At 37.4% G+C, this 21,342-nt stretch overlaps 1 protein-coding gene across 1 annotated transcript in view; it reads right to left on the bottom strand.

Annotated features, from left to right (window-relative positions):
* Positions 1-21,342, bottom strand: part of LOC149258271 (MADS-box transcription factor 23-like) — a 544,032-nt gene that overhangs the window by 307,708 nt on the left and 214,982 nt on the right. The window contains exon 3 of the mRNA XM_089371147.1: positions 3,289-3,373. Coding sequence (XP_089227273.1) covers positions 3,289-3,373 — 85 coding nt within the window. The remainder of the gene's footprint in view (positions 1-3,288; positions 3,374-21,342) is intronic.

The following is a 21,342-nucleotide window of genomic DNA, read 5'->3' as shown; positions in this document are numbered from 1 at the left end:
TTTCTACTACAAGTAGATTTCCATCGAGTACAACACATACATCATAATGCCAACACTTTAAAACTTGTTATCACTAAATATCAAACATCAGCAACAAGAGATATTAGATGTTCCCTCATTCTTATCTTTTGGAATGCATACACTTATCCATCCAATAATTGAACTATGATTGTGTAAGATACATCCTAACTAGCCATGGTCCCTTTGAGATGTGCCTTCTAGTTGTTAGACTTATTTTGAAGAAACCCACTTTGATACCAATTGTTGGAATTTACAATTATAGTAAGAGGGGGGCGAATCAGTATAATAAAAATGTGCTTATTTAATTCCATTAAAACATAACAAAACATCAATCTCATAAATTAAAAAAGTAACACAAGATAAATTTGGAAAAACTTTGAGGGGAAACCACAAAACTTATTAATATGAAATATATTGGGGGAGAAAACCTACTATTACATCAATTTGTAGGCACCAACCTACATGAGACACCAATTTCTTATACTAATTTGTAGACATCAACCTACAAGAGAAACCAATACTCTTTTTCACTTCATAAGAACCAACCTATAAGAGAAATGAATTCTACTTTTTAGGCACCAAGCTATAGGATGCACCAATACCCTCTACTTCATTGTAGGAACCAACCTATAGGAGACAACAATCCCCTCTACTACAAGATTTGTATGCACAAATATTTTTTCTTGCTTCTTCATAATGTATACTAGTTGCCATTGATTTTCCCAAGTCTGCTTATTTATTTTTTCTTCATGAACACTATTAGTTTCTTATGCATCCACAATCATTACCTATTACTTCTTCCTTAACCAAATCTATGTCTTCCAAAACTTTTTTCTCTTGGATACATAAACAATATTACATGAGAATCTAGGAATCCTAATGTACTTTGGCCATATAATCAAAATTATAGTGAAGCAAGGTCTGAAGCTTCGATACTGGTACATGAAAATGTTCTCTATATCTCCTCCAATTTTCATGGTCTAAAAAATCAGAAAACAAAGTTATAATAGAACTTCCTACATAACTTATTTGAAGAATATTTCATGAGCATTCAAGAAGCCTAGTTTCCTTTGGAAATATCTATAAAGTTGTGGCAAATGAAGGTTTGAATCTTGAACCATATGTACATGAATATATTCTCTATACCTCCTCCATGTTTCATGGTTTGAAAAATCACAAAGGAAAAGATACAACAAAAATGCCAAGATATCTCATTCACTCCATAAATCACATTTTGATCCACTTTTAGACTCCAAGAATCACCCAAAAACTTATTTCTCAACTCCTATCACAACCTCAGATCTATTCTTCGATCAATTTATGTGATAATGAACTCATATTCACTTTATTTATAGGTTTTTTACATTCAATTTTGCAGATGCCTTGTAAACTATTTGGTATGGTCTACTTGTACTTTGGTTGGTTAATCTTGGAAAAATATTTCATATGTCCTTGTTCCTATGGAATTATAAGTAGTTACATATATAGTTGGAAATGCCTCAAAATAATATTTCCAACCATATATCATATGCTCCCATTTGATTTAGGTAATTGGAGTAAACATGCCTTAAAAAATAAAGTATCCAAATGGGGGTTTCGTATACTTTGGTTGGGTCATATTAACAAAATATTCATATATCATCATCATTTTCCCAACCATATATCTTGTGATCTTATTTGAGCTACGTAATTGTAGTAAAAATTCCTTCAAAGAAAACTTAGCCAATTGGGGCATCAAAATTTCAAAAACAATATTTCCAACAATCTTCATTTTGCAATCTTTATATGAGATATAAGTATTCTCCCCCTATCTTTTACATCAACAAAAAAAATAACGGAATTTAAGGTTTAAAATGGGACTCTTAAGGATAATAATAAAATAAAGTTAAAATAATAATGTAATACAAAAAATTTAAAAGAAAAATAAAGGAACCTACATTTTTATAGTATTTTCAACTTATCTTCTTATAGGTATATTCAAATGTGAAGTCTAGACACTCGTTTGATGTGAAATTAAATTCCACATCCAATGAGTACCTACTCTACATACTTCTAAGTAGACTGACATACAAAAAAAAATCGAAAATACATGAAAATGCATATTCAAAAATGTATTTTCATGTATTTTAATTCTTTTTGGTGTGTATACTCAAAAGTATACATAGTGGGTACTCATTGGATTTGAAATTTAATTCCACATCTAGCAGTTGTTTACACTTGACATTTGATTAAACCTATAAGAAGATAAAGAAATAGCACAAGTACAAAAAAGGTTTTCTTCTTTCCCCTCCAAAATATTCACCCCCAGTGATGAAATCATCATCTTAAATCCTATTAGTTCCTTTAAATTTAGACCCATTTTTTACCTTAAAATTCCCCTAATGGAAACATAACTATTGTTAAGGTCCTCCATATGAAAGCAATGAAGCCATAATGAGGTTATTTCTTTCATTCCACCATCTTTAAACATTGAAATGACTATCTAAATAATATTTAGTACAATTCCCTTTATTTTCCCAATAAACATATTAGTTGCCACATATAATGATACAAATGATGAATTATATTTATCATAATTGTTCTTCTTCTTCTTCATCATTCTCATTTCCATTAAAATTACCTATCTTCATCATTTTATTCCATAACTTTTTATAAATGTACTTTTAAAATATATAACACCAATTATGCATACAATATTAGAAAAAAAGGAATATAAGATAAATATATATTAATTTTTTACTTGAAAATGTGCACCCATCATATGAGATATGATAATTATATTGATAGGTCTATCTATACTAGAAAGAGGGTGTCAAATTTAATTTTATTGTTTTTAAATTACAAATATTATGTGTACATTCAAGATTTAATAGATTTTTTTTTTGTCACAATTTAATAATGTTCTGATTAAATTTATTATACTAATTTCAATGTATGAATGGGATTTGTGATTATTTGCATTATAAAAACTAATCGCCATACAGTGAACTTCCAACCCTTGGATTTGAAATCATGTGAAGCATATTGTCATAGTTATCTTTCCAATTTACATCAATGTCCTAAAATTATGAATATTTACAAATATTTAATTTATATAGCTTAGCTAATCTTAGTGGTTTTCACAAATGAATATTTAAGTTCTACACAAACGAAATTTAATTTGAATTTATAAAATTTCAATATCCACAAACATAAATCTATTATAAAATAAATTTCAATTCCATAAACAAACAAATATAAATAAAAAGTATAAGTATATTTCCTTACATTGTCATATTGAAACGCATTGATGTGTGACTTCTCGAATGAGTTCACATTGTACCTCTCATAGCGCTCAATGATCGATTTCATACTGCAAGAAAACATTGAATAAAAAACTATTATGTTTATGTATCTAAATGTTAATATCAGTAATGTGTATGTGTGTGTGTGTGTGTGTCTTATATGAAAAATAAAATAAAATGACGACTCATATAGGACTATGTTTGTTAGGTCGCTATACAACTAGTGTAACCCCTTATTGTTATTAGTGCAACCCCCTTATTGTATTATTGTGCCCATATATTCCCCATGTTGTTATTAGTATGCCCCATAGAATCCCACTATTATTATTATTGTGCCCCTACAATATTATTGTTATGTAGTCTCTCATTGTATTGGGACCCCTTCGACTCCTATATATAGAAAGGATGTCTTGTCACTTGTATCATCTAAGAATTATTCATTTGTGTAATTTAAAGGAGATTTCCCCCTCAAAGAGGCTAATTTTTAATTTGTTGATCTATCTTTTCTATCTTTTTGTGAGCTCGTTTCATAACATTTGGTATATGAGTTTTGGATTCTAAGGTTTCGCTGCTCCAAACAGGTCATCATGGCATGTTCGATATACATTTCTCTCTAAGCAGTTTCAGAAGCTAAAACAAAACCCAATTTGAGCCAAAATTGTTCTAATCATCGGGTTTGAATTTTTGATCTTGTCTAGCTATATTGTTAGAGAGATGATTTGAGGAAGTTAGGGTTTTTGCAAGCTCCAGAATTCCATCGCAAACAGGTCGTCATGGAATTTTTGCTATAATTTTATTTCTACAAAGATTCAGACTCGGAAAGTAAAACCCAATTAACCTGTAGTCTTGGTGAAGCTCAGGCTCGAATTTCAGATCTAGTTTCACTATATTGTCATAGATATAGTCCAATACATTTAGGGTTTTTGCAGGGTCCTGAATTACATCACAAATAGGTGACTGAGGGAAAATTGTCATAACTTTCTCTCTGAGTATCAGATTTAAATTTCATAAGGAGTTACAGAAAGAGGATAGCCTATAGTTTTTGGCATATCGGTTTTAGGTCCTAAGGTCAAAACAGTGACATGTGGCACTTCATTGAAGTGTGCTCTACTAAACAAATCTATAATCAGGTCATTGTAGGAGATTTAGCATAAATATTCCTTGGAGAATCCAATATTGATTAGACTTGCGGGGTTGGAAAGAGGAGTCAGAGGTTTACCACAATATCTAATTGTAGACCTTGGAGATTAGAAATTACAAAGATATAACAATTCAATATCGAGGAAGTTTTACACAAGCTTGGTTGAAAAATTAGTTTGAAGGAATTAAAAGGGCGTAGAAGCTAAGATGGATGGTATAGAAGAAAAAATTAAAGGCGACATGGAAGATTTGAAGACATATTTGAGAAAGCTGCTGCAAGAAATGCTTACTAGTGGCAAAAGGGTAGCAAAGGAAACTCATGCTGAGAACAAAGGAAATTTTAATCATGATTTCATAGAATCTAACGTTGGATTGAAGACACACCATCTTCAAAAGATTGATATAAGGAATTTTGATGGCAAGGATCTCTTAACATGGATACTATAGATGTAGCAATATTTTGATCTCCATAGTGTGCAAAACACATAAAAGGTACGCATTGCAACTTTATATTTGGAACCAAATAAATTTGTATGGTATCGACGGCTTTGCTCTAGTAAAAAATTTGTCACTTTGGCAATTTTTACAGAAGAAATGATAGCACATTAGGAGGATACAAAAAACAACACCGTTTTTAGCCAATTGATAAATCTCAAACAAAAGGCTTCAATGATGGAGCACATGCAGGACTTCCAAAAATTGAATATAAGGGTAAAAGATATTCCAGAGGAGCATAGGATTGATGTGTTCATAGGGACTATAAAGGATAACATCCAACGTGAGGTTCACCATTGGGAACCTAATTAATTGGAGAAGGCATTTAGGTTCGAAAGAAAAATGGAAAGGAAAATTATGGCAACAAGGAAGCCTACCACTCACAACTATAAATATGGAAGTGTTGTTTCTCCCAACCTTTCACCACCAACAATGTTGAAACCACAAAAATTGGAAGAAAAAAGAGCAAAAGGGCTTTGTTACAATTGTGATAGAAAATAAACTAAAGTTCATAAGTGTGTTGATAATAAATTAATGTACATAGATGGGGAAGAGGAGTAAGAAAAGGAGCAAGAAACGTTAAAGAACAAGATATACACTAGGAACCAATCCCAGAGAAAGAAGAAATGAATATGACCATATCTTGTAATGCATTTACAGGAATTACCACTCCTAAAACTCACAATATAGAAGGGCATATCAAGAAGAAAAAAGGTAATCATGTTGATTGATTTGGGTAATACCCATAATTTTATTCATGGTAAGATAGTCAAGGAAATGAATTTCTTCCTATATCCAACACCAGAGTGTGAAGTAATGGTTTCAACTGGAGGAACCATAAATTTCTCTGGAAAATGCCACAATATCAAGCTATCCATTGGATAATATGTCTTGAATAGTAGAATGCTTTGCATTCCAATGGGTAGTGCACATGTTGTACTAGGAGTCCAATGGCTACAATCTTTACGTACGATAGCTTTCAATTTTCAAGAACTTTTCTTGAAATTTCTTTGGGAAGGAAAGGAAGTTGAATTAAGGGGTATCGAAGGGAAGATGGGAAAGATAATCAGCTCTAATAGCATGAAAAATCTCTAAAGAAAGAACAACGGGGTGTAAATTCACAATTATGTTCACTAAAGGTTCCCACATCGAAATCATCTATTTCTCCAGATATCCAAAATGTTTTGGACAATCATTCCAAGGTATTTGGGACTCTTAAAGGCCTCCCACCTATTTTTGATCATGATCATGCTATTCATTTGATTCCAAGAAGTGTTCCCCCAAACATCAGGCCTTACAGATATCCATATGCCCAAAAGAGTGAAATTGAACGTATGGTTGCCAAAATGCTAGAGGTTGGTATAATTCAACCTAGTCAAAGTTCTTTCTCTACTCCAATGGTATTGGTACACAAGAAGTATTCATCATGGCACATGTGTCAGGATTATATGGAGCTCAAAATTCTTACTATTAAAGACAAATTTCCCATTCCTGTCATCAATGAATTATTAGGTGAATTACATGGAGCAATTTATTTCACCAAGTTGGATCGTCGTTTAGGATATCATCAAATCAGAATGAAGACCAAATTCATTCCAAAATCAACATTTATAGCTCATGAGGGTCATTATGATTTTTTCTCATGCCTTTTGGACTTACCAATGCACCTTCTACATTTCAATGTTTGATGAATTCCATTTTCAAACCCTTCCTTAGAAAATTTGTGTTAGTATTTTTGGTTGATATACTAATCTGTAGCTAGTCTTGGAAGGATCATGTTAAACATGTGGATAGGGTGCTCAAACTATTGGAGGAGAAATAATTATATGAAAAAATATGCAAATGTTTCTTTGGAGTAAAAGAGGTGGAATATTTGGGAACTCATCTAACTCATAGCTCATCTTATCATCCTCAATCTGATGGGAAAACTGAGATAGTGAAAAGATATTTGGAAGGATATCTTTGTTGCTTTGTATATGATAAACAGACACAACGGTTCAAGTGGTTGCCCCTAGCTTTATAGTGGTATAACACTACCTTCCATACTATAGCAGAAATGACCCCATTTATGGCACTTTATGGATATCATCCACTGTTGATCACATCATCATTAAAAGAAAATTCTAAGGTTCAAGTAGTGGAAGAACACATCGAGCATCAAACTCTAAAAGGATAACCTCACTTTGGCGCATAATAGAAAGAAACAATAGGTAGACAGCATCGCAGCAAAAAAAGTTTTGATGTAGGTGACTAGGTATTTCTACGACTAAAACCACATAAACAAATGTCCCTCAAGCAAGCTAACAAGGATAATAAATTTTCACAAAATTATTATGATCCGTACAAGGTGTTACAAAAGATTGGTACTATGGCATACAAATTGGAACTTCCTACATCTTCCTGATTGCACCCAGCTTTCTAGGTTTCATGCTTAAAGAAGGTTATAGGTGATAAGATCCCAGTTCAAACAATATTTCCAAAACTTGACAAGGAAGGAAAAATCATATTATAACTGGAAGGTGTCACAAAAACAAGAAATTGAAAGCTACATAATCGATAAATTTTAGAGTATCTCATCAAGTGGAAGAACTTACATGCTAAATATTCCACATGGGAGGATCAAAATTTTATACAGAAGCATCTAGAACTACTCAAGCATTGAGGACAACACTTTTTGAAGGAGAGGGTCATGTTAGGTTCCTATGCTGCTAGTGCAACCCCTTATTTTTATTAGTGCAACCCCGTTATTGTATTATTGTGCCCACATAGTCCTTATGTTGTTATTATTATGCCCCATCGAACCCCACTACTATTTTTGTTGTGTCGCTACAATATTATTGTTATCTAGGCTCTAATTGTAATGGGGTACCTTAGACTCCTATATATGGAAATGATGTCTTGTCATTTGTATCATCCAAGAATTTTTCATTTGTGTAATGTAAAGGAGGTTTCCCCCTCTAAGAGGATGATTTTTAAGTTGTTGATCTATCTTTTCTATCTTTTTGTGAGATGGTTTCATAACAATGTTTTATTGAAATCAATTTTGATTTATTAGATTTTCAAAAATAAACAGGGAATTAATTAATATGTTTTAACAAATTGTTTTAATAGTTAAAGTTATTACAAATATATTTTTCTTTTCATTCCCCAATGGGGGTATTATGGAAGATGGAATGGGGCCTTGGATGATGCGTCCACCACCCTTGAGTATGTAGCAACTCATAAATGTGACGAGGACACAACTAGTGCCTTGTATACATGACCACACACAGTAAGGATGGATGTTGAAATCATTTGCAGTGAGGGGGAAGGTTAAATCAATTGCAGTGAGAGGGAAGGTGGTTTGTGGGCCTCGATGGATGGTGAAATCATTTCCAGTGAGATGGAATGTTTCTAGGTATCAACCTTAGCTTCCTGGAAAGAAATATCTCTAAAATTTGTGTGTGTAGGGCTCCTAGTGCTTTGGGAGAGGTGAATTTAGTGGTTTGGCAAGGAATTCACGATGTAAAATTTTTTTGGGGTGTGGATGTTTAGGTCTTATGTGGAGCGTGGTTTCATTCATTTTTGGTGGAAGTCTACTCTCGAGAGTTCCAACTCAACACATCAAATTGTAAGAATATAGCATTCACTCAGGTCTCATATCTTCTTTTTTTTATTCCCCTGTATAGATGTCTAGGTGGATTTAGCCAAAAGTGTTTTGAGCTCCATCTTTTGTGTATGAATGTTCTTCTTTGGTCTAAGTACAATGTTGGCAGTGCTTATTTATTCTAGTGTCGGGGTGTGTCTTGGGTCATTTTTGGTCAGTTTAAGGTGGACATTTTTTCGTAGCAAGAAGGATTTGTGAGGGTTTTCTTGTGGGTATTTCTATTGGTAGAAAGTAAAGTGTTGGTTGTTGGAACAAGGTGTATGGTTGCAATCTTTTCGGTGTTTTATTTTTGGGTTCTTGATGTTTCTCCTATTTGTTCAATATCCAAGGGTGAATCATCCTTGGCTGAAAATTATTATCCTCTTCCATTTCTAGTGTCTATTTGTCTAAGGCTAAGTCTGTGTCTAGTGTTATTATTATGAGTTAGTCTATTGGTTCCTTGGTTTTGCTCAGGGTCAAACAAGTTGGTCCTTTTGTTCTTTTGTAAATAGAGGAAATGTTTTTAGTGATATTAAGTCTCCTCCCTAAGACTTGATGATTCTTCCTAGATGAAGGATGAATAGTAGGAGGGGAGGAGGACTTGGAAGGGCACAACTAGCGAAACGAGGGGCAATACTCTTTTCCCATGACTAGGTGGCCACATATTTTAATGTTACTCTACTTGATACTCGTAAATAATTCGATAGATTGAGTCCAAAGCAGGGGAGGAAAAGAAATCACTTTAGGATTTTGATCTTCTTGTGGACATGTCAACTTGGGTTCCAGGCCCCAAGCACACTAGGGGCAGGAGGAAATAGTATTTAAACTCAGTGGCTCTACATTAGAAAATGAAGACCATGTGGGCTTGGTACTAAGGGGTAAACATGTAGAGAAATATAATAGTGTGTCTTCTCTGGAGGATATCAAAGGATGCTAAGGAATTTTAGGTTCTTCTTGGATATGATATACTCCCATGTAGTGACATTGGAGATCCATATTTTCTGTGACTCAGGTGATGGGGACCTGATGGATCCTCCTCGCTCTAGTGCAATTGTTCCAACAAATATCTCGTATTCTGATAATGACTAGTGAGCATGGGTGTTTAGTGCTATAGTATATTGATTCCATTATAATTATAGTTTTGTTTTATGTAAAATATTATGGAAACCTAGCTTGGGTCTGGGCTCGTGTAGCTGGTCTCTCATCATTCCCATTGGCTACTTTAGACACTATGTTAAGGAATAGATGTTACTTTTCAGTCTCATATTGTTTTCCATTACTCGAGGCACATCATAATTTCTATATATCACATTTTTTGGGGAGGCTATTATTTGTATGCTAATGTTAGTTATCAAATTTCTATGGGCATTATAATTTGCATTTGTAATTGGAATGCTTGGGAAGATAGGCAAGCCACCTTTGGTCATGATCCATATGTAATCTAACTGCTAGAGTCTCCTTTGTTTCTTGGCATCGAGGGAAGTATAATTATGTCTTTTACACCCTCTATGATAAAATGTTATATCCATGTAATACAGTTTTCTTGAGTAATATAAAGTATTAATTCAAAAAAAAACTTTTATTTTCCTGAGTTTATAAGTTGTAAAGACTAGTTGGGTAATAAATATTTTGATATTGAGATCTAGTGTGGATATAGGTAACATAATTTAACAAAATGTGTTTTTCATAATTTATTTTTTAATAGGATCACAAAAATCAGATATCTTTCTTCCCATGGTATTTTAGGTTTTTCTCCTAATATCTAGTTTTACCATAAAAATCAAGAAGGCTCATTCTCATTTAAGAAATGTTATTTTGTCTTTTAAGATAATTATAGTTAAAAAAAATGCATTAATATTCTAAAATTGTGTTAATGATATATTTATATTAATCTAAATTTATATTATTGTATGTTTATTTACTTCACCATAATTTCTCTTAAGTTTAGATGTTTTTAATTATTTCAATGTTCCATGTAGTTGTCTCCCATTCTATTCTCAAATAGTTTAACTAAGAATCAACATATTTGTGTTTACTCTTTTTAATTCTTCTGTGCATTTCTTCAAATTTGAAGCAATGTTGGGAAGCCTCTATCATTGATATGAGTTATACTTTTCTTGTCTAATAGTGACCTAATAAATCCCTTGGCTGCAATGGGTGAAATTAAAACCTATATAAGGAAGATTGTATATGTTGTATTTCTGTTAATATTAAGATTATGGATTTTTCCTGCAAGCTTATTTCAAACTGCTGCAACCCCAAACATCGCATCTATATAAAATAATATCATAATCACAAGTGAGTAAAATAAGTATTTATTTTATTTGTGGAATTAAAATGATGGAGACCTTCTATCATATAAATGAAAGTGACACAATAAAAGTATGTATAGTGAACCACAAATCAGCTAGTGCATTAATTGAAACAAACATCACACCTACAGAATTTATTATCACAAAACAATTATAAGAAATAAATGCAACAATATTTGGAAAATTATTGAGTAAATAGGCTATTCTCTTAAAACTATTTACATTCAATGAACCAATGCATAGGCCTTTGTACCTTACAACAACTAATAATACATGGAACAACTTCAATAAACAGTTATAAAGACCCTTTGCTCAATAAAAAAATTCATATATATATACATACATACATACATATATATATATATATATATATATATATATATATATATATATATATATATATATATATATATATATATATATATATATATATATATATATATATATATATATATATATATATATATATATATCTATATATATATATATATATATATATATATATATATATATATATATATATATATATATATATATATATATATATATATCTATATATATATATATATATATATATATATATATATAGATAGATAGATATCCTGAGTTAGCGAATCAACCTCCCTCTTAGCTTAAGGGATAGAGTGAGGTTTCTAGTACTAGTCCAGCCCACAAGTATAACTACTTAAGAGTTCTGATTCGGATTTAAATAGGAACACAACAAAATACAGAGATAACCATATACACAAAGATGCAGTGGAAATAATACTTTATTTCATTAATGTAAAATATTGAAATATGCTTAGAGATAGAAATGGAAAGAAACCAGGTAGGGTGATGGTAGCTTATCTTTGAGAAGAGATGTGGTGGCTAGATGCCTCTGAACTGTGTTACAATGAGGCTCGAAGGCCTATTTATTGTTGAGAGATAATGGAAAACCCTAAACATCCAAAAACCTAAACCTAGAAGATGAAACACCAAATTGTGGGCCCCATTTGGGTAAATTGGTACATCAACTTCCCAGGGTCATAACTTTGGCATACGATCTTCGTTTGACATGCACAGTATCTCATTAGAAAGATCTATCCGAGAACTACAACTTTAGGAAGAGCAAAATCAGTCCATGGACCCATGTTTCTCCCAGTTTTCCCAAAAATACGTCGTTTAGGGCGTCAAAACGTCTCCGGAAGTTCGAAACCCAAAACAACTACTAAAAATAGTAAACTGTGCTACAATTAAGGAAACTGAAATGATGAAAGAAACAATGGTGGGTGTGCTAGTGGACTTCGCAAGTGGCCACCAATATCCACCTAGATCATTCCTTCCGCCTTAGGAAGCAATGGTCCCCATTACATTGAGTTCCTCCATGAGATGAGGAAACTTCTGTTGAACGTCGTCCCTGGTGTGCCACTTGCCCTGGTGAAAGAGTTGGCCTGCATTGACAACTCAATAGAATTGGATATTCTGCTGGCAAGTGTGCTTGATCTGTGTGTCGATGATCTAATCAACTGCAGCTTGTTCCATGCAATTTGGATTTAACTCTGTGGGTGTGATATGTTTAGCAATGTTGGATCTATCTAGTAATGGTGGAAAGTATGGCCGAAGGCGGTCCACATTGAACACTAGGTGCAAGCCAAGGAATGGGGGAATGCTGAGCTCAAATGAATTGTCTCCCATAGCCTTAGTAATGGTGTAAGGACCATATCGGAGTAGTCTGAGTTTCGGATAGGCTTCGGTAAGGCGTTCCTTTTGCAAATGCGATTAGACTTTGTTTCCCACCTGAAACTTGTGTGGCACCTGATGTTGATCATGTCACTGCTTATACTTGGCATTTGATTTCTCCAGAATGTCATCGACCTACTGGAAAATATGTTGGATGTGCTCAATGAAGCTATTTGCCTTATCTGTTTCTGACTGGACATGAGCCGAATCGATGTGAGTAGCTGCAACTAGCATGGATACATCAATGGGACATAGTGGCTGGAATCCCAAGCCCACCTAAAAAGGGTTTTGGCCAGTCGAGCTGTGGAGAGCCCAATTGTAGCTGTGTTGAAGATAGGGGAGGCTCTCATCCCATGTGCATGGATTCTTTGAGTTATACATGTGTAGAATGTGTATGATCATCATATTAACAACCTTTATCTGGCCATCAGTTTGAGGATGGAAGACTGTGGACTTAGTGAGATTGGTGTCGAGAATCGACCAAAGACTGGACCAAAATGTACGAAGGAACTTGTTGTCCTGATCTGAGATGATAGACTATGGGATCCCAAAGCGTACCCACACTCATTCAAAGAAGAGTTTAGTAGTGGCTTCTGCTACGATATTCTTCTTGCAAGCCGCCATAATGGCCATCTTCAAGAACCTGTCGACGAGCACAAAAACACAGTCATTTGCATGCTTAGTGGAAGGAAGACCTGACATGTAATCCATGGAGATGGATTCCCAAGGTCGACTAGGGGTAGGTAGCGGGGTATAGAGGTCTTGCTTCTTGATGGTCGGTTTGGCAATGGCCCAGGCAGTGCATGATCTGATGTACTTCTTGACATCATGTCGAAGATTTAGCCAATAGAAATATTTCTGCAATACTGCCATCGTTTTCTCGACCCCGAAATTTCCAACAGCCCGACTGTAGTGTTCTTCCCAAATCATCTTGGCACGCTCGCTTGAAGGAACACAAAGGTGACCCAGGTGGCATAACAGTGCCTCCTAGAGGTGAAAATCTGGAACATTTTGACCCTCCAAGAGTGTCTAGTATGTGTGGCCGAATTTTAGGTCACTTTTGTAGAGAAGTGGCCAATCAAAAGTCTCGTGCCCACAAGAGTTGAGCACAGTGGTTAACACCATGATCAGTGGTCGACTGAGCCAATCTGCAACATTATTGGTGCAACCCTTCTTATACTTGATATTCAAATGGAACTGTTGCAAGTATGTGCAAAACTTCTAATGGCAATCATTCTACAATTTCCCTTGGGTCTGTATGAACTCCAGGGGTCGGTGGTCTGTGTGGATGACCGTTTCCTACCCCAAGATGTAATGTTTCCATTGTCGACAAGCCTGCACAATGGAATACATCTCTTTGTCATAAGTGGGATACTTCCAGACTGTGTCTGAAAGTGTCTCACTGTGATATGCCACTGGATGCCTATGTTGAGTAAGGACTACCCTAATCACATCGTCAGAGGCATTTGTCTCGACCTCAAATGGTTGTTACAAGTCTAGTAATGCAAGCACGGGTGTCATGCAGAGGCGACCTTTCAACTCTATGAATGCCCTTTATTGAGACTCAGACCAAAAGAATTTTGCTTTCGCTCCTCCCTTGGTGACTTGACTCAAGGGCCAAGTGATATGAGAAAATCCCAACACAAACTTGCGATAGAAGTTGGAAAGACCTAGAAATCTGTGGAGCTCTGTCAGAGTGGTTGGAGATGGCCAATCTCGAATGACTTGGATCTTGGATGGATCCACATGCACCCCCTATTAATCAATAATGTATCCCAGATACTCAACCTGGGTCATGCCAAAAGTGCATTTCTCCAAATTGGCACATAACTTGTGTTCCCACAGTGTTTGGAGAACCTGTCGGATGTGGTAGAGGTGCTCTTCCCAACTCTGGCTTAAGATTAGGATGTCATCCAAGTATACCACTACAAATGAGTTGGTGAATGGCTACAAGATGTCATCCATTAGCCTCATAAAGGTTGCAGGAGCATTCGTCAATCTGAAAGGCATCACCAACCATTCGAACAAGCCCTCCTTGGCTTTGAAGGCAGTCTTCCACACATCAAAGGGTTCAATTGGTACCTGGTGATATCCCGACTTCAAATCGATCTTGCTGAAATATTTCCCCCCTTCAATTGGTCCAAGAGGTCATCAATTCATTGGATCCGGTACCTATTACGAACAGTGAACTTGTTCAGTGCCCAATAGTCAATACAAAGTCTCCAAGTCCCATCCTTCCTCCGTACCGACATGATCGAGTTCCCATAGGGCGATGAACTTGGATGGATGCGACCTTTCTGCAACAGCTCCTGAATCTTCCTCTTGATTTCATCATTCTCTAGAACCGAGCGCTAATATATTGGTCCATTGGGAAGCAGTGCACATGGGGTTAGATAAATGGAGTGTTTGACCTGACGGTGCAGAGGAACCCCTGTGGGGGAGCTGAAGATGTCCTTGTACTCCTCCACGACCTTGTCCATCTATAGTTTTCATGTAGAGGGGCCCTGTCTAGAGGTCGTGGCCACTGTCTTCTTCTTTCCTTAAGGGTGTATCATCAGGAAAACAAATTTCCCAGTTTTGGAAACTAGCTTACTGCATCGTTCTGCAGTAATCAAAGAGATGGCGATAGGCAGTGCTACCTCCAATATCATGTACAACTTAGTTCCCAAAGTAACAATAACTGCACAAGGCCTTGATTCATACATAACATGTCGCTTCCACAATTATGGTTGTCCTAGTAATACATCACAAAGTTCAAGGGGAGCAATGTCACACAATACCTCATTCGTGAAGGGCTTGATGCTGTATGGAAGGCGACACTGCTGGCTCATGTGAAGCTCCCGTCCTTGGTGAAGCCACCCGATGGTGTACGGTTGTGGATGTGGTGTGGTCGGTAAGCCCAGCCACTTGACAACCTCTGCCAAAATGAGGTTCTTTTGGCTCTCACTGTCGACAATGAATTGTAGTGGGGAGACCTTTACCCACATCTGGGAGTGGAAGAGACGCTCCTCCTCCTCTGGATCCTCGGGTTCCTCCTTTTGGATCTTCGTGGTGGAAATGGTGGCATTGGGCTCTACATCGATAATCTGCTTCCTTTTGTCATTCCCCTTGTTAGGTTCTGACTTCGAGTCAGAACCTGCATCCGATTTTGAAACCTTTAGGTCAACCACTAGTGACTGCTTGGCCTAACACTCACTTGTGTTGTGAGTGGAGCTCTTATGGAACTCACACCACTTTCTCGTGCCCTTTTTCGGCTTCGTGGCACTCTTCTTTGCTTGCAGCTTTGGTGGGTTGTCTTGGGCCGCCCCACCTTGGCTTTGTCCTTTGTTCTACAGTTCGGGGGCACCTTTCCCTTGCTTCAGATTCGCAGATCCAAAGTCTCGCTTCTTCTGTTTAAACTTTTGCTCGACCTTGATGACATATCGATATGTAGTGTCAAGCGAGGAGATATTCAGGAATTCTATTTCTTCCTGGATGTACTTGTGTAGACAGCTGTGGTATTTGGGTACCAAATGCTGCTCGAAATCCTTGATACCCAACTTTGTGCGAAGGGTATGGAAAATATTGGTGAACTCTGACACATCTTGGTCCCTTCCCTGCCACAGCATGGTCCACTTTATGTATTGATCCTCATAGATTCCGATAGGGTAGTATTGCTCCTTGATGGCATCTCGGAATGAATTCCAAGTGGGTGTGGCAGAAAATAGTGAGCCTGTACTTTCATCCTGATGCTCGTAGTAGGTTTCCCACCAGTCCTTGACATGGGGGGCTATTTTGAGAAGAGCGAAAACAATCTTTTCCTGATTGGAAAAATCATGAACAGAAAAATAACCCTCTAACAGATTTAACCATTTATCGATGGCATCTGCACCTATCTGACCCTCGAATATGGGGATTTCAAAATTAACTTGTACCTTAAATGGTGTGGTGTATCTAGAGTAGCTATTGGAAGCCGATGTGTTGCCCCTGCATAGCCACTAAAGGATCTAGGCAAAGTTGTCCATCATCGCATTCCTTTGTCACTCGAGGGCTTCTTCGAGCAAGATTTTGATAGGATCTCTTGCCCCCTCATCTTTCTTCTCATCTGCCATGGGAGGTCTTCGAGATTTACGAGGCAGGTCTTGCAAAGGTTCAACCAGTTCAAACCCTAACTCCTTATATCCTGACCTCATTGGGGACATGCAAAGAAAAACAAAGAAAAAAATACCGCTCTAAGACCACTGATCCGGATTTAAATAAGAACGCAAAAAAATACAGAGATAGCCATATACACAAATATGCAGCGGAAATAATACTTCATTTCATTAATGTAAAATATTGAAATATGCTTACAAAAAGAAATGGAAAGAAACCAGCTAGAGCAATGGTAGCTTATCTCTGAGAAGAGATGTGGCTGCTACATGCCTCTGAACTGTGTTACAATGAGGCTCAAAGGCCTATTTATTGTTGAGAGACAATGGAAAACCCTAAACATCCAAAAACCTAACCCTAGAAGATGAAACATCAAATTGTGGACCCCATTTGGGTAAATTGGTACATCAACTTCCTGAGGTCGTAACTTTGGCATATGATCTTCGTTTGATGCACACAATATCTCATTAGAAAGATATATCCGAGAGCTAGAACTTTAGGAAGAGAAACATCAATCTGTGAACCCATGTTACTCCCAGTTTTCCTAAAGAAAACATCGTTTAGGGCCGCAAAATGACTCTGGAGGTTCAGGACCCGAAAAACTACTAAAAATAGTAAACTGTGCTACAACTAAGGAAACTGAAAAGTTGAAAGAAACAATGGTGGGGGTCCAAGTGGACTTGGCAGGTGGCCACCAATATCCACCTGGATCAAGTTTAGAAGTGATGGAGTGAATACAAAAATATTCATCATCACGAAGATATTACAATAATTCTCTTCATGTCACTAATTAGGATTTGAACCTGGGAGGGGAAGATAGTAACCATTCCACCCAAACACCTGACATAATTGCAATTTACACACAAACACACACACAAACTTGTGATCATTAACGTTTAACCTTCTAACTTCCTAAATATTTAAATTTCAAATATAGCCCTTCATATTTCCTTGATTTATAAAAATTCACTATGAAAACAAATTGTGTTTTTAGAATTAATTTTACATTAGTTTCTCAAACTTCACATTTTGTGTCAAAAAAGTGGTACAAATATGCATGAGAGGGTTTACAAAAAGATACATAATAATTTATAAATGAGTCCATTTGAAAAGGCGAGACTCAATTTTTAAGTATTTGGTCTCTCCAACAAAATCAATATCTAAGTATTTTCAAATTCGCCTCCATTTTCCCACATTGAGTCTACTAATTTGGCTCCCTTTTTTTTTTCTTTTTTCTTTTTTTCTTCAATTGACCAAAATTGTCCCACTTCACTAAAGTTCATTTCCAAGGTAAATTTATTAGCCCATATGAGTGATATAAATTGGATGATTTGTATCTTTTACCTATGTACCTTACATTTCTATATTTTTAAATCTAAGACTTCAAACTCCTCGATGTGATGATATATTCTTATTGTGCCCTATTTCTAGAAATGTCCAAAAATTCTATGATTCCTTACAATAATGCATGCCCAATATAGCTCTTCGATTCTGTAAGGACTAATTAATAATAGTTATACTCTGACATGTTTATCATAGAAAATATTCCATAAATGATTGTGGTTCATTTGCAATGCATGTAGCTAACCTATAAAAACTACCTATGACAATGAATTTTTACTTCTATAAAATGCATTACATCACGACAAAAAATACATGTGGAGGCTAGATTAAGGATATAAATAATGTTATAGAATATTCTATCAATTGTTGAATTGAGGCTTCTGTGATCCATATCAAGTTTACGAGAGATTTTTCAGTGTAAATCACAAGCAATTTCATTTGTCGACGCATTTCGAACCAACTAGTGTGGTTCATCGTCAGGACAAGTTGAAGAATCAGATCTAGCTTAGCAACTTAAATAGTTAGATTAGAACATCCAACAGCTATAATTCTTGACCAGATAACATATATATATTCTAGCAGCTAAATTTGACCGGGAAGCGGTTAGAAGGACTGGATTAGGGGAAAAAACCTAAATTTAAATAAATAAAATAATTAAAATAAAAGTAAAGGGACCATTTAATAAACTTATAGTTATAAATATATATTAAACTAAATTAATTATAAAATAAATTAATATTTAATTATAAAAGTTATTACATATATAAATATATAAATATTAGGGTAGGGGGCATAGGCATAGTAGGAAAAAGAGCGGCGATGGATCGCACGCGCAAAGGCCTGGGCTAGGGTTACCTTTCGCGCATCTATTGCGGCTCTTAGAGGCTAGGGCTCGGTAACATTTCTATGCCTAGTTTTCTACCGCTGCGGTCACGATCCTGGAACCTCCAGTTGCAGCAACCCCATTGTTATCCACATCAGTCTTTTTCGGTGCCGACATAGTGTCAGATATGGATGTCTCGGAGCTTGAATCGGTGGACTATTCGGCGGATCCATCGCCGGACAGGGTTATATTCGGGAGGCCCTGCTTTGGACCTCGTTCACAGTTCGCGCCTTCCTCATCGTCATCGGTTCCTGGGCTCCCATCTTACCCCACCTCCGATGCGCCCATTGTTTATCGCAACAATCTTTCATCTGCTGGAGCTTTTCCTTCTGAGTCGCCGCCCTTCGAGGTCCCTCCGCTCTCGCCAGGTTCTCTACAGTTCCTGGCCTCGCATACTCCTCCCTCGCCCTCGTTCGATCCACAGGCTCCGCCCCTCCTATCGGTGCCTCTCCCTCCGCCGATCGCAAACCCTGCATCACATCCCTCTGGATTGCGCCCCTCTGGTTGTTTTGAAACCCCTGCGGTCACTACCCGACCCGCTCAACCCCCTCCCAGGGAGGGTATCACCAATCCTCTGGTAGATCACCCATCGGCCCCTCGATCCGGCAAAAAGAAGGTTCACTGTGTGAGATCTACGTCGAGGGACATTTCCATAAAATTCGACGAATCGAAGCCGCTCGGAGAATATATGGATATCGCAAACACCGTGTTAGTAGGGCACGTCAGGGGCCGAACATACTCGAGACAGAGACTCATTCTATGGGTTAAGGAGATTTGGGGCGGTGTACTATTCGATCTACCAGAGGTTCATGTTCTACCAAGAGGATGGTTCTCACTAAAATTCGCCAAGGAAAGTCAGACAGATCTGGTACTGGGGCGTTACTGGCATATCGAAATGGCCCCGGTACTCCTTAAGCGCTGGAGTCCCCTTTTTGAACCAGAGCGGGAACAGTTTGGTGCAGGACCGATCTGGGTTCACCTCCCGGGTCTTCCATTACCATTCTGGGCCGAAGAAGTGTTTATTCAGGTTGGCAATGCCCTCGGGACCTACTTGGACTTCGATCGCACTTTCGTGGAATCAGGGAGTCAAACACTTCCACGGATTTTGGTTCATCTGGACACCCGGGAAGGGCTCGAGGAGCAGATCACGCTTCAATGGGGCAGATGCATCAGGGTTCATCTATTGGATTATGAAGGAGTCCCCTTCCGCTGCAGACGATGCCATAAAGTCGGACACCTTGCTAAGGACTGTCCCCTCAACAAGAAAGCTGAAGACACTCCAAAGAATACCCCGACTTCCTCCAGGATGGCATCTCCAAATTCTTCTCGGCCTCCTTCTGCCGGTCCGCCCCCTTCGGCTTCAGCACCTGTGGACGTGTCTGGACTCCAGCGTCCCTCACCTCCTATCACTAGGGCACGCTCGGCGGCTGTAGCGGGTATGATCTCTGGTTCTCTTACTTCTCATGATCATTCATCGATTGATGTCATTGGTCCCTCACTTTCTCCTATGATTCATTGTCCTCTAATCTCATCTCCTACCACCTGTTCAGACCCAATCATATCCACTTCTCCCCTTAAGCACTGCTCCTCCCCTCGGACGTCTTCTCCTCCACACCCATATTTTCTTCGATCTCGGAATCCAGCCAGAGAGCCCCCAATCGGACATTCCGGTCTGGGCATTGTTTTTCCTGAAGGGAGTGTATCGAAGACCAGAGGGAGAAAATCCCATCTCTCTAAAGCCATTAAACTTGCTGGGGTAGAGGTGGTCTCTGGCAGACAATCGACCATTAACGGGGTCCTTAGAGCGGGACACACCCCGAGAGGTGTTCCCCCATGAAATGTCTTTCATTTAACTGTAGAGGACTGGCTAGTTCCTCCAAGAAACTAGCCTTGAAGAGGCTCATTGAATCAGAGCCTAGTGATATTATCATGCTACAAGAAACTCTCTGCACAGCTAATCAGTGTACTCAAGCCTTGCTTACCTTGGTCCCTGGTTGGAACATCTTTGCAAACGATGCTGTTGGTCGATCCGGGGGGCTTGCCATTGGGATCAACCCCCGCACCATTAAACTAAATTCTAGTTGGGGGGGGGGGGGGGGGGGGGGGGGGGGATTCATTGGAATGGATATTTTCTCTGCTGACCTCGGCATGGACCTTAAAATTGTCAATATTTACGCGCCCTGCTCCCAGCGAGAAGCATTCTGGCAGCACATCCTTCATCTCCCTTTACTGAATGAAGATCATGTCATTATCGAAGGTGACCTAAATTACTCGCTGGGGTTCAGGGAGTCTTGGGGCTCGGATGCTCAAATTGACCCCATTACCGATTTCATGCTCAATCTGCTAGAGCAATCAAATTTTATAGATATCCCCATGCAGCACCCC

Source organism: Pinus tabuliformis, chromosome 6 (assembly GCF_031772625.1).
Source record: "Pinus tabuliformis cultivar Carrire ecotype Pingquan chromosome 6, CPIR1, whole genome shotgun sequence".
Taxonomy (NCBI): domain Eukaryota; kingdom Viridiplantae; phylum Streptophyta; class Pinopsida; order Pinales; family Pinaceae; genus Pinus; species Pinus tabuliformis.
The sequence above is the reverse complement of the archived record's forward strand: the minus strand, read 5'-3'. Positions and strand labels throughout refer to the sequence as shown.